Source organism: Bombina bombina, chromosome 4, assembly GCF_027579735.1.
Source record: "Bombina bombina isolate aBomBom1 chromosome 4, aBomBom1.pri, whole genome shotgun sequence".
NCBI classification, from domain to species: Eukaryota; Metazoa; Chordata; class Amphibia; order Anura; family Bombinatoridae; genus Bombina; species Bombina bombina.
This window is the reverse complement of record NC_069502.1, coordinates 763,387,846-763,402,866: the sequence shown is the minus strand read 5'-3', so window position 1 is coordinate 763,402,866 and position 15,021 is coordinate 763,387,846. Positions and strand designations below refer to the sequence as shown.

Below are 15,021 nucleotides of genomic sequence, written 5' to 3'. Positions count from 1 at the left end.
GTTTCTGAATTATCTGCTCTTTCTTGTGAGTCTCCTTTTCTGATTTTTCATCAGGATAAGGCGGTGTTGCGAAATTCTTTTGAATTTTTACCTAAAGTTGTGAATTCCAACAACATTAGTAGAGAAATTGTGGTTCCTTCATTATGTCCTAATCCTAAGAATTCTAAGGAGAAATCGTTGCATTCTTTGGATGTTGTTAGAGCTTTGAAATATTATGTTGAAGCTACGAAATCTTTTCGTAAGACTTCTAGTCTATTTGTTATCTTTTCCGGTTCTAGAAAAGGCCAGAAAGCTTCTGCCATTTCTTTGGCATCTTGGTTGAAATCTTTAATTCATCTTGCCTATGTTGAGTCGGGTAAAACTCCACCTCAGAGGATTACAGCTCATTCTACTAGGTCAGTTTCTACTTCCTGGGCGTTTAGGAATGAAGCTTCGGTTGACCAGATCTGCAAAGCAGCGACTTGGTCCTCTTTGCATACTTTTACTAAATTCTACCATTTTGATGTATTTTCTTCTTCTGAAGCAGTTTTTGGTAGAAAAGTACTTCAGGCAGCGGTTTCAGTTTGAATCTTCTGCTTATGTTTTTCGTTAAACTTTATTTTGGGTGTGGATTATTTTCAGCAGGAATTGGCTGTCTTTTTTATTTTATCCCTCCCTCTCTAGTGACTCTTGTGTGGAAAGATCCACTTCTTGGGTAGTCATTATCCCATACGTCACTAGCTCATGGACTCTTGCTAATTACATGAAAGAAAACATAATTTATGTAAGAACTTACCTGATAAATTCATTTCTTTCATATTAGCAAGAGTCCATGAGGCCCGCCCTTTTTTTGTGGTGGTTATGATTTTGTATAAAGCACAATTATTCCAATTCCTTATTTTATATGCTTTCGCACTTTTTTATCACCCCACTTCTTGGCTATTCGTTAAACTGAATTGTGGGTGTGGTGAGGGGTGTATTTATAGGCATTTTGAGGTTTGGGAAACTTTGCCCCTCCTGGTAGGAATGTATATCCCATACGTCACTAGCTCATGGACTCTTGCTAATATGAAAGAAATGAATTTATCAGTTAAGTTCTTACATAAATTATGTTATAATATTTTTCTTCTTCTTTACAAGGTCGGTGGAAGATTGTATCACACTTATTTGCTGTGGCCTCTATGATCTTTTACGTGGAGTCCTTCTTACCATGCCAGATCTGATGCTTGGTGATGTTCTGGACGCTCTAATTCAACCTGAAATCTTGATAGTTTTAGTGAACCATCCATCTCCCCTGATACAACAAGGAGTTGTAAAAGTAAGCAAGTCAACATACTCAACTTATGTGCTCTTGACAGAGAACATGCTTTCTTTAAACTCCCATTTGGCTGTCAACTGCAAAACTTTTTTTTCCCCTGAGGTGAATTTTCCACCTCTTATCCAATAGTCATGCTAGCCATACGGCACTCCATTAAAAAAAAAACTGCTTCATAGCTAAGCCATGCCATATGGAGTTGTTTAAAATTCCAAAAAGCATAAAGATGAGGGCACAGAAAGGATGATAAAAACAATGAGTGAGAGACAAGGAACAAACAAAAAACATGAGTGTGCAATATTTCCATTAACAATGAATAAATCAATAACGGCTAGATTTGGAGTTTGGCGGTAAAAGGGCTGTTAACGCTCCGCGGGTTTTTTTCTGGCCGCACCATAAATTTAACTCTGGTATCGAGAGTTCAAACAAATGCTGCGTTAGGCTCCAAAAAAGGAGCGTAGAGCATTTTTACCGCAAATACAACTCTCGATACCAGAGTTGCTTACGGACGCGGCCGGCCTCAAAAACGTGCTCGTGCACGATTCTCCCATAGGAAACAATGGGGCTGTTTGAGCTGAAAAAAAACCTAACACCTGCAAAAAAGCAGCGTTCAGCTCCTAACGCAGCCCCATTGTTTCCTATGGGGAAACACTTCCTACGTCTGCACCTAACACTCTAACATGTACCCCGAGTCTAAACACCCCTAACCTTACACTTATTAACCCCTAATCTGCCGCCCCCGCTATCGCTGACCCCTGCATATTATTTTTAACCCCTAATCTGCCGCTCCGTAAACCGCCTCTACTTACATTATCCCTATGTACCCCTAATCTGCTGCCCTAACATCGCCGACCCCTATGTTATATTTATTAACCCCTAATCTGCCCCCCACAACGTCGCCGACACCTACCTACACTTATTAACCCCTAATCTGCCGAGCGGACCTGAGCGCTACTATAATAAAGTTATTAACCCCTAATCCGCCTCACTAACCCTATCATAAATAGTATTAACCCCTAATCTGCCCTCCCTAACATCGCCAACACCTACCTTCAATTATTAACCCCTAATCTGCCGCCCGGAGCTCACCGCTATTCTAATAAATGTATTAACCCCTAAAGCTAAGTCTAACCCTAACACTAACACCCCCCTAAGTTAAATATAATTTTTATCTAACGAAATAAATTAACTCTTAAATAAATGATTCCTATTTAAAGCTAAATACTTACCTGTAAAATAAATCCTAATATAGCTACAATATAAATTACATTTATATTATAGCTATTTTAGGATTAATATTTATTTTACAGGTAACTTTGTATTTATTTTAACCAGGTACAATAGCTATTAAATAGTTAAGAACTATTTAATAGTTACCTAGTTAAAATAATTACAAATTTACCTGTAAAATAAATCCTAACCTAAGTTATAATTAAACCTAACACTACCCTATCAATAAAATAATTAAATAAACTACCTACAATTACCTACAATTAACCTAACACTACACTATCAATAAATTAATTAAACACAATTGCTACAAATAAATACAATTAAATAAACTATCTAAAGTACAAAAAATAAAAAAGAACTAAGTTACAGAAAATAAAAAAATATTTACAAACATAAGAAAAATATTACAACAATTTTAAACTAATTACACCTACTCTAAGCCCCCTAATAAAATAACAAAGACCCCCAAAATAAAAAATTCCCTACCCTATTCTAAAATACAAAAATTACAAGCTCTTTTACCTTACCAGCCCTGAACAGGGCCCTTTGCGGGGCATGCCCCAAGAATTTCAGCTCTTTTGCCTGTAAAAAAAAACATACAATACCCCCCCCCCAACATTACAACCCACCACCCACATACCCCTAATCTAACCCAAACCCCCCTTAAATAAACCTAACACTAAGCCCCTGATGATCTTCCTACCTTGTCTTCACCATGCCAGGTTCACCGATCCGTCCTGGCTCCAAGATCTTCATCCAACCCAAGCGGGGGTTGGCGATCCATAATCCGGTGCTCCAAAGTCTTCCTCCTATCCGGCAAGAAGAGGACATCCGGACCGGCAAACATCTTCTCCAAGCGGCATCTTCTATGTTCTTCCATCCGATGACGACCGGCTCCATCTTGAAGACCTCCAGCGCGGATCCATCCTCTTCTTCCGACGACTAGACGACGAATGACGGTTCCTTTAAGGGACGTCATCCAAGATGGCGTCCCTCGAATTCCGATTGGCTGATAGGATTCTATCAGCCAATCGGAATTAAGGTAGGAATTTTCTGATTGGCTGATGGAATCAGCCAATCAGAATCAAGTTCAATCCGATTGGCTGATCCAATCAGCCAATCAGATTGAGCTCGCATTCTATTGGCTGATCGGAACAGCCAATAGAATGCGAGCTCAATCTGATTGGCTGATTGGATCAGCCAATCGGATTGAACTTGATTCTGATTGGCTGATTCCATCAGCCAATCAGAAAATTCCTACCTTAATTCCGATTGGCTGATAGAATCCTATCAGCCAATCGGAATTCGAGGGACGCCATCTTGGATGACGTCCCTTAAAGGAACCGTCATTCGTCGTCTAGTCGTCGGAAGAAGAGGATGGATCCGCGCTGGAGGTCTTCAAGATGGAGCCGGTCGTCATCGGTTGGAAGAACATAGAAGATGCCGCTTGGAGAAGATGTTTGCCGGTCCGGATGTCCTCTTCTTGCCGGATAGGAGGAAGACTTTGGAGCACCGGATTATGGATCGCCAACCCCCGCTTGGGTTGGATGAAGATCTTGGAGCCAGGACGGATCGGTGAACCAGGCATGGTGAAGACAAGGTAGGAAGATCATCAGGGGCTTAGTGTTAGGTTTATTTAAGGGGGGTTTGGGTTAGATTAGGGGTATGTGGGTGGTGGGTTGTAATGTTGGGGGGGGGGGGTATTGTATGTTTTTTTTTACAGGCAAAAGAGCTGAAATTCTTGGGGCATGCCCCGCAAAGGGCCCTGTTCAGGGCTGGTAAGGTAAAAGAGCTTGTAATTTTTGTATTTTAGAATAGGGTAGGGAATTTTTTATTTTGGGGGTCTTTGTTATTTTATTAGGGGGCTTAGAGTAGGTGTAATTAGTTTAAAATTGTTGTAATATTTTTCTTATGTTTGTAAATATTTTTTTATTTTCTGTAACTTAGTTCTTTTTTATTTTTTGTACTTTAGATAGTTTATTTAATTGTATTTATTTGTAGCAATTGTGTTTAATTAATTTATTGATAGTGTAGTGTTAGGTTAATTGTAGGTAATTGTAGGTAGTTTATTTAATTATTTTATTGATAGGGTAGTGTTAGGTTTAATTATATCTTAGGTTAGGATTTATTTTACAGGTAAATTTGTAATTATTTTAACTAGGTAACTATTAAATAGTTCTTAACTATTTAATAGCTATTGTACCTGGTTAAAATAAATACAAAGTTACCTGTAAAATAAATATTAATCCTAAAATAGCTATAATATAAATGTAATTTATATTGTAGCTATATTAGGATTTATTTTACAGGTAAGTATTTAGCTTTAAATAGGAATAATTTATTTAATAAGAGTTAATTTATTTCGTTAGATAAAAATTATATTTAACTTAGGGGGGTGTTAGTGTTAGGGTTAGACTTAGCTTTAGGGGTTAATACATTTATTAGAATAGCGGTGAGCTCCGGTCGGCAGATTAGGGGTTAATTATTTTAAGTAGCTTGCGGCGACGTTGTGTGGGGCAAGTTAGGGGTTAATAAATATAATATAGGGGTCGGCGGGGTTAGGGGCAGCAGATTAGGGGTACATAAGTATAACGTAGGTGGCGGTCGGCAGATTAGGGGTTAAAAATTTTAATCGAGTGGCGGCGATGTGGGGGGACCTCGGTTTAGGGGTACATAGGTAGTTTATGGGTGTTAGTGTACTTTAGGGCACAGTAGTTAAGAGCTTTATAAACCGGCGTTAGCCAGAAAGCTCTTAACTCCTGCTTTTTTCAGGCGGCTGGAATCTTGTCGGTAGAGCTCTAACGCTCACTGCAGAAACGACTCTAAATACCGGCGTTAGAAAGATCCCATTGAAAAGATAGGCTACGCAAATGGCGTAGGGGGATCTGCGGTATGGAAAAGTCGCGGCTGTAAAGTGAGCGTTAGACCCTTTAATCACTGACTCCAAATACCAGCGGGCGGCCAAAACCAGCGTTAGGAGCCTCTAACGCTGGTTTTGACGGCTACCGCCGAACTCTAAATCTAGGCCTAAGGGTTTATATGCACTCAAAAAACAATCCAAAAGGAGCACGTAACCAAGCCAGACTCTTTACTCTGATTCTTCTCTTCCAATGTATATTTCACATGGGGAGAGATTGGAAAGAGAGACACAATACTGACAAAATCTATTCTCCTTTATTGGATAGAATAAAACAATAACATAGGTAAAATGCTGTGTGTAACATAGGATTATTCAAAAGTTATTGTTTGTTTACACAAACAGGGATACATATAAAGCTAGTTCAAACATGACAGCACCCATTACTAAAGTACTTTATAGAAACTAAACCTTAACACTTATATTTTCAATATTCAAACAACTAATATAATTGTAAAAATACATCTACCTATTATTCTAAGGCTAATTTTTACTTTGAATACATCATTATGTCTACCAGGTGTTTAATAGGGATGTTCAGGGGGAAAAAATGTCATTATAAATGAAAATTTTGTAACGAATATTCAAGGACATTTGTTTCTCTGAATATTCGTTCCTTGCACTATTCGTTTTTATCGTTTCATTTAAAACAAATTGAAAATCAAATTTTTCGTTAAACATTTACATTTGTTTTTGTTAAAACAAATGTAAATGTTTTGACGCTACAGGTGAACTTTTAAAGGGTAAAATACTTACCTTTACGTGCTCAGGAGGTTTAGCACGTTCGGCTCCCAGGACCTGCGCTAAACTTAGTTCAGGTCCTGGATGCCGCGCACACTAAGCCTCCTGTTAGCGAGGCCAGGATTTTTCAAGAAGAGGAACGGGTTAGTGCGCTCTCCAGAGCGTGTTAAGGAATTAAGGTAAGTATTTTACCCTTAAAAAGTAATTAAAAGGAATGAAATGAATACTGACAAATCACATCAGTATTTTTTAGTTTTCTTTAAATTTTGTTGTTGCATTTACTCGGATATTTGTTTACGAAATTGAATATCCGATTTTTGGTATGAATGTACATTTGTCCGAAAATGAATGCTCATCCCTAGTATTTACTGTTTAATATCACTTAATCTTCTATCCAGTTACACAGAAATAAATTCTAGCAGTTTCACACTATGTTCTTTTCTTCTAATATGTAAAATATACCCTGAACGTGGGAAATCAGAGTAAAGAGAGATATCTAGGTGTCTACTTAAAATTTTAGGAGTTACTAAGCGGTTATAAACCAATACTGATTAATTAAAAAAAGACAACCAGGTAAATATTTGGGAGAGCATGCAACTGTGATAAAAACAATATTAATGGGAAAAAGACATGAGGGACGAGATAAATTGGGCAGAAAGAACCGGAAGTGACACGGAAAGTGGAAAACAAGAAGAGACACACATCTCTATTGGCTCAAGATCCTACTTATAGGCCATGAGGTTCAACCTTACTTTAATTGCTTAAAGTATACCCATTAACATGTATTCATGGAGAAAAAAGTCTGTCTTTGTCACTTTAAACTGTAGAATGTAAATTATGGAACATATTAGTGCTTTAGCATTTCATCTCCTGTGCAGAGGACAACTTTCTCCACCAGAAAGGGTTAGCCATTATTAAGTGGGACTTGAAACTTAGTAGGATTTAATATCCCTTTTAAAAAGAGGAGATCCTCCTTTCTTCAATGAGAATTCTTATACCATTGTCATTAGTGATTGACATATATAAATCAATAAATTACCCAATGTATTTACTCTGTGTAATTATCCCCTATAGACAGCATACAACACAAACGCACAATACCCCCTATATGAAAGAGATGATTAACTTCTTTAAAATGAGGGGTCTCATGCCCCTCTCGGTATCAGGTGCTGCTATTGAGGTTGCAGTCACCTGTCTACTAGATGACAATTATGTGCTATATGCCCTACAAATGACCCTTGCACCAATATAATTACTAATATTGTATAAGTGACCTCTGTCTTGAGAAATTAAAAACCCTCTTCAAAGGAGGGGTTATTCCCAGGTGGCTGCTGGATGATCACTATGGCAACAGTGACCCCCTGGTATAACCATGGGGATATGGAATAATATCAGCTGTGTTGGGTATTCCCTCTGTTGCTCCTCTAAATCTGTGGACACAAAACCCTTATTTAACCCATTCATGCCAGTACCAAGTGTTTAACATCGGAACAAAGTTCTGATGTAAACACTTCCTTGAAAAATTAAATCAAGCGATCATTGATGGGATCACATGATTTCAAGGCTGGGATTGGATCATGGGGGACTGCCTACAATGCCAATCCTATTTGCTAAAAGGAGGAGGCTTCAGGATGCCAAAAAAAAAAGGTAGGAAGACATGGAACATCCTAACAGTGTAATTGCATGCATACATTGACAAAATGGGTTTAGTCAGAAGTGCAGGCATTTTTAAAATATCTGTGTGTTTGGTTAGATATGTTTTAACTAGTGTTTTTGTGCAGAAATTGCAAGACTGATAATATTTACCACGTACACAGAAAATGACACAAAAATGTTTATTTTGTTTTGCATTTAATATGGTGGGTTTCCCATATTTTGATAGTTCTACAAACTTAGTTATTTTTTATAAGTGATTGGACTGTGGAAAAAAAACAAGTTATGATTTGTGTGGGTACCTCACACAAAAAGCATTATAATTAATGTATGAATACTGTTTTTGCAAACGACTGAAAACCTCTTTAGCACATGGGTGTAAAGTGGCTTAGCAGCATAAGGGTTAAACTCGCTTTCCTTTATTGTATTCAAATGCACAGTAGTTGAAAAATGACACTATACAAGTACAAATAGTTTTTCACTTTTCTTTAGTTGTTAGATGCATATTTCCATCGGGCCTCAAAAGAACAAAAAGAGAGATTTTTAAAAAAACATGGCTTCCCTCTTCTAGCCAATCAGTTATATCTTCATCAAGGAACTCAAGGACTGATAGAATGCTTTTTGGAGATGTTTTTCGGTCGACCCGTTGGGCTAGATGAAGAGTAAGTAATATATATACATACAGTTTAAATGAACATTAGTGATGTGACCATTAAAATAGCAAATTATATTATTTCTCATAAGAAACAGAGTGCTTAATTTATAGCAATTTTCTATACATGAGGTTTTTTCGTGTTTCGTGCTTCATACATTTTCCACGTAAATAAAACTACATAAACTTAGCATATTAAGCATTTATCTATTATTATTTATCTATTATTGTTAAAATTATAATGAATTTAGCTGAATAGAATAGTTTAATTTAGCTCAGTTTTCCCTATTTTAAAGTGAGGTAAACTCTCCTGTTTTTAAAATCAGTTATAATGTCAATTTTTCTGTAAGCTAACGGTTTGAATTATTGAATTGCTCTCCCATGGCACTTTGGTTGTAGCTAGAGCGCTGATTGGAGAAAAAGCACGATCACAGAAAAATTCACTTATGAAGTGGGCTGCAAAGTGTGGGATATTTTAATTTTCTATACATGAGGTTTTTTCGTGTTTCGTGCTTCATACATTTTCCACGTAAATAAAACTACATAAACGTAGCATATTAAGCATTTATCTATTATTTATCTATTGTTAAAATTATAAGGAATTTAACTGAATAGAATAGTTTATTTTAGCTCAGTAGGTCCTATTTTAAAGTAAGGTAAACTCTCCTGTTTTTAAAATCAGTTATGTTAATTTTTCTGTGAGCTAACGGTTTGAATTATTGTCCAATCAGCGATCTCCCATGGCACTTTGATTGTAGCTAGAGCGCTGATTGGAGAAAAAGCAAGATCACAGAAAAATTTACTTATGAAGTGGGCTGCAAAGTGCGGGAAATTTGAATTGTATATCTATATTAAAAAGTAAATTATAGTCATTACAACTAATGAATGAAACTCCATCTAAAATATCACTAACGTTCCAAATCTGATTTTATATAGGGGAGAATTTACCATAACTTTAATTGACTATGTTTATATAAAATAATAATTAAAATGTCTGTAACTATTTTTAAAGGGACAGTTAACACCTTGTAATTAGAAGACATTTTTTGTTGTGTTGCTATAGAATAACGTATTAGCCAAGTGTTAACGTTTTTTAAAAAATGAACACCCATTTTTCCGCAATTATTTATCAATAGCAAAACCCCACTCACCATTTGCCTTATTTGGAGGAGACAAGCTGGGCTTAAGTACATTGACAACATGGTTAGCCTTTGTAATAAAGGGGTTGATCCTTTTAGAAAAACTGATCAAATGATTCATCTACAAAAATCCCCTTTTTAGTGTTTTTCTATTGAAAAACATTAGATTACTTTTTCTAAAGGATTTTAATAAACCTCAAAGTTAGCAGTTAGGGACATATATGTAGCAGAGTTAGCCTTGAGAAGTTAGCCGGGTGCATTTCAAGTTCTGAGAATTAGAAATTTCTCACTTTTCAAAGCTAAATTACATTAAAAGGGGGCAAAATAAACAATGAACATAAATTGCAAAGCTATTTCATTATGCATAAACATTTTATTGAAAAATCCCAAGATGATTGCTGCCCCTTTAAGGACATTAAACCTTGGTATGCTTCTCAATAAAGAATACCAAGGGGAAAAAAAAATTAAAAAAGGCTTTTTAAATTACATCCTTTTGAACCTTAAAGGGACACTGAACCCAATTTTTTTCTTTCGTGATTCAGATAGAGCATGCCATTTTAAGCAACTTTCTAATTTACCCCTATTATCCTTTTTTCTTCGTTCTCTTGCTATCTTTTTTTGAAAAAGGCTTCTAAGCTATTTTTTAGTTTAGAACGCTGGACAGCACTTGTTTATTGTTCGGTTAAATGAATCCACCAATCGGCAAGAACAGCCCAAGTTGTTCACCAAAAATGGGCCGGCAACTAAACTTACATTCTTGTATAGATACCAAGAGAATGAAGAAAATTTGTTGCTTAAAAATGCATGCTCTATCTAAATTACGAAAGAAAAAATTTGGGTTCAGTGTCCCTTTATAATATATAAAATATATTTTTTTGCTTTCGTGTCTCATTAAAAAGGCTAAAAATATTTTACAACCTTTAAATTTACCAAATCATATGTTAGGGACAAAATAATTAACTCATACATTTGATTATTTTCTAGACCAAATGAATACAGAATACTTCAGCCAACGAATATTCGGGGAACGAACTTCCCTGAATATTCGGTATGAACATTTTCATTGCTTTTTCCTGTGTAGCTCTTTGCTTGTATTTTTTTACTAAATATATCCTTCATATTTTCTTCCAAAAAGATTTGACGTCGAGGACATAAAGCATTCAAGCGTTTTTCGCAAATGGTGCATAATCCCTCTTCTGGGGCTGTTAGAGAATTCCTTGTATGATGTAACACTGCTGCACAATTCATTCTGCCTTTTGCTTCAAATACTGAACTCCTGCTCAAAAGTAGCAGATATGTTACTTGACAATGGATTGTTATATGCACTTTGCAACACTTTAGCTGCATTGGGTGGCATTGAAACAAGGTAAGACCTGTTGTTGTTGTTGTTTTTTGGGGTGGGGGGTTGTGTAAATGTATTTTTGTTATCATTAATGTTTCAGTTTGTTTTCCTTTTTTATTTTGTTTCCTAAATTAATACTCCAAATTTTATGGTTATGTGTGTAAATAAAAACCCCAAACAATTTTATTTCCTTATTTTTCTATATTTAAAGGGATATGAAACCCCAAATGTTTTTCATAATTTAGATAGAGCAAACATTTTTAAACAACTTTCCAATTGATTTCTATGATCAAATTTGCTTAATTCTCTTGGTATCCTTTGTTGAAGGATCAGCAATGCGCTACTGAATGCTAGCCGAACATAGCAGGTGAGCCAATGTCAGCAGGCATATAAGTGCAACCATTATACAAAAATAGAAGTATATTGGAAACTTTTTTAACATTGTATGCTCTATCTATCTGAATGACAAAAGGAACATTCTGGGTTTTATGTGCCTTTAAAAAAATATATCTTTTTTTAAATAGCAAGGTACTTATGCCACTTTACGGATCACTAGGAGGCCCATTTATCAAGCTCCAAATGGCGCTTGAGGGCCCGTGTTTCTGGCGAGCTACATAACCCTGTCCGTCTGCTCTGAGCAGGCGGACAGAGATCGCCACAATTCAACCCGATAGAGTACGATCAGGTTGATTGATGCTCCCCAGGGGGCATCACAAGAGCTGCTGGTGCAATGCTGAATACGGAGAGCGTATTGCTCTCCGCATTTAGCAAGGTCTGTCGGACCTGATCCGCACTGTCAGATCAGGTCTGACAGACCTTTGATATATAGGCCTCTAAACCTTATCTGGACTACTGTGTTACCGTTCTGGAGACTTTATAAATAAACTAGAAACTGTCCAATTGAGGATTACTAGAATGGTGTACAATGGTCATAAATGGTCTGTAGTTTAGAGGAGAAAAGGGAAAGAGGTGACACGATAGAAGCTTTCAAATATATGAAGGGACTTAAAGGGAGAGTCTAATCAAAATTCAACTTTCATGATTCAGATAGGGAATGCAATTTTAAACAACTTTCCAGTTAACTTTTATCATTAAATTTGCTTTGTTCTCTTGATATTATTTGTTGAAAGCGAAACCTAGGTAGGCTCATATGCTAATTTCAAAAACCTTGAAGGCCGCCCCTTATTTCAATGCATTAGGCAGTTTTTCATAGCTAGAGGGCGTAAATTCATGTGTTTCATATAGATAACATTGTGACCACGCCCGTGGATTTACAAGTGAGAGGGCACTGATTGGCTAAATTCAAGTCTGACAAAAGAACTGAAATAAGGGGGCAGTCTGCAGAGGCTTAGATACAAGGTAATCACAGAGGTAAAAAGTATATTATTATAACTGTGTTGGTTGTGCAAAACTAGGGAATGGGTAATAAAGGGATTATCTATATTTGTAAACAATAACAATTCTGGAGTAGACTGTCCCTTTAATAAAGTGGAACCTGAAAGCATTGTATACAAAAATAAATAAAGGAATACCAAAGCAAGGGGTCACAATCTTAAAGGGATATGAAATCCAAACATTTTCTTTTGTGATTCAGACAGAGAATACCCTTTTTTTTAAAAGTTTCCAGTTTACTTCTTTTAACAAATTTGCTTCGTTCCCATGATATTCTGTGTTAAAAAGATACCTAGGTAGGCATTTGGAGCACTACATGTCAGGAAATAGTGCTGCCCTCTAGGGCTCTTGCAAATGGATAACATTCTTGCTAAACTGCTGCCATATAGTGCTCCAGAAATGGTCTGGCTTCTAACCATACAGTGCTGCTTTTCAACAAAAGATACTAAGAGAATGAAGAAAATTGATTATAGACGTAGAATAGACAGTTGTTTAAAATAGAATGCTCTATCTGAATCATGAAATAAAGTGTGAGTTGGGTAGTAGCAGGTTCAGGAGAAATGTTAGGAAGCATTTTGTTTTACAGAAAGGGTGGCGGATTCATGAAATAAACTTCCAATTGAAGTGGTAAACACAAAGACTGTAAATTAAAGTGACAGTCTAGTCCAAAATAAACTTTCATGATTCAGATAGAGAATGTAATTTTAAACAATTTTCCAAATTACTTTTATCATCAATTCTGCTTTGTTCTCTTGGTATTCTTAGTTGAAAGCTAAACCTAGGAGGTTCATATGATAATTTCTAAGCCCTTGAAGGCCGCCTCTTCTCTCAGGGCATTTTGACAGTTTTTCACCACTAGAGGGTGTTAGTTCACGTTTATCATATAGATAACACCGCTCAAGCATGTGGAGTTCCAGTGAGCAAGCTCTGATTGGCTAAAATGGATGTCTGTCAAAAGAACTGAAATAAGGGGGCAGTTTGCAGAGCCTTAGATACAAGGTAATCACAGAGGTAAAAAGTATTATTATAACAGTGTTGGTTATGCAAAACTAGGGAATGGGTAATAAAGGGATTATCTATCTTTTTAAACAATAACAAATCTGGTGTAGACTGTAGAGGTTAATTAAAAAATGCCTGGGACATGCACGAGGCTATCCTAAGAGAAAAGTAACATGTCATATGGGTAGACTATGGGCCTTTTTGACTTTCATCTACCGTCAAATTATGGGCGCGATCCGATATACGGCGTAGTTTTCGGCGCAAGCGAGGGAACCCGCGCCGCCCTTAGTTTCACTTCGCACATCGGGGTATTACATGTACACCGCCGGCAGTTGCTAAAGTGCCGTAAGTCGGATAAACTAGCGATGTCCAGAAATGAGTGTAACTACAAATTTCTGGAGTCGCCAGTGACTTACGGCACTTTAGAAACTGCTTGCGCCTAAAAAAACTAACTAAAATATTAAATCTCCCGTAACTGTCTAACACGCCTCCCAAAAATCAGCCCAACACGTATACCCCTATATCCGCAATTAACCTCTAGACCGACAACACCCCACAACGCAATAAGCCTAATTATTAACCCCTAAACCGCCATAGCCCACACCGCAATAAACCTATCCTAGTATTAACCCCTAAACCGCCGCTTCCGGAGCCCACCGCCACCTACATTATATGTATTAACCCCTAAACCGCCGCTCCCGGACCCCGCAGCCACCTACATTAAATATAATGACCTCTAATCTGACCCCCTACACTGCTGCCACCTACATTAAATATATTAACCCCTAATCTGACCCCCCTACACCGCCACCTACATTAAATATATTAACCCCTAAACCTAAGTCTAACCCTAACACCCCCCTAACTTAATTATTATTTAAATAAATATAAATAATATTACTATTATTAACTCAATAATTCCTATTTAAAACTAAATACTTACCTATAAAATAAACCCTAAGATAGCTACAATATAATTAATAATTACATTGTAGCTATTTTAGGGTTTATATTTATTTTACAGGCAACTTTGTATTTATTTTAACTAGGTGCAATAGCTATTAAATAGTTAATAACTATTTAATAGCTACCTAGTTAAAATAATTACAAAATTACCTGTAAAATAAATCCTAACCTAAGTTACAAATACACCTAACACTACACTATCAATAAATTAATTAAATAAATTAACTACAATTATCTAAAATAAAATACAATTAAATAAACTAAACTATATTACAAAAAAAACACTAAATTACAAAAAATGTAAAAAATTACAAGAAGTTTAATCTAATTACACCTAATCTAAGCCCCCTAATAAAATAAAAAAGCTCCCCAAAATAATAAAATGCCCTACCCTATACTAAATTACAAATAGCCCTTAAAATGGCCTTTTGCTGGGCATTGCCCCAAAGTAATCAGCTCTTTTATCTGTAAAACAATACCTGTAGAACAATCCCCCCCCCCAACATTACAACCCACCACCCACACACTCCTACTTTAAAACCCAAGCAAAGACACACTCTTGCAAAACTGTGTATATGAGCCATAAGGAATGTATTCACTTAACCTTTTAGCTGTGTGCAACTCAAAACAGTCTGTTGTGTTATAAATGGGTTTATAATCTCACATGTGTTGTTGCCACAACCTGGTTATTTA

At 36.3% G+C, this 15,021-nt stretch overlaps 1 protein-coding gene across 2 annotated transcripts in view; it reads left to right on the top strand.

Moving 5' to 3' along the window:
• The window catches only part of LYST (lysosomal trafficking regulator), a 606,044-nt gene that overhangs the window by 391,908 nt on the left and 199,115 nt on the right, over window positions 1-15,021 (top strand). For both annotated transcript variants that reach the window (XM_053711082.1, XM_053711081.1), the window contains exons 23-25: window positions 1,120-1,297; window positions 8,331-8,500; window positions 10,765-10,995. In XM_053711082.1, the coding sequence (XP_053567057.1) occupies window positions 1,120-1,297; window positions 8,331-8,500; window positions 10,765-10,995 (579 nt within the window). The remainder of the gene's footprint in view (window positions 1-1,119; window positions 1,298-8,330; window positions 8,501-10,764; window positions 10,996-15,021) is intronic.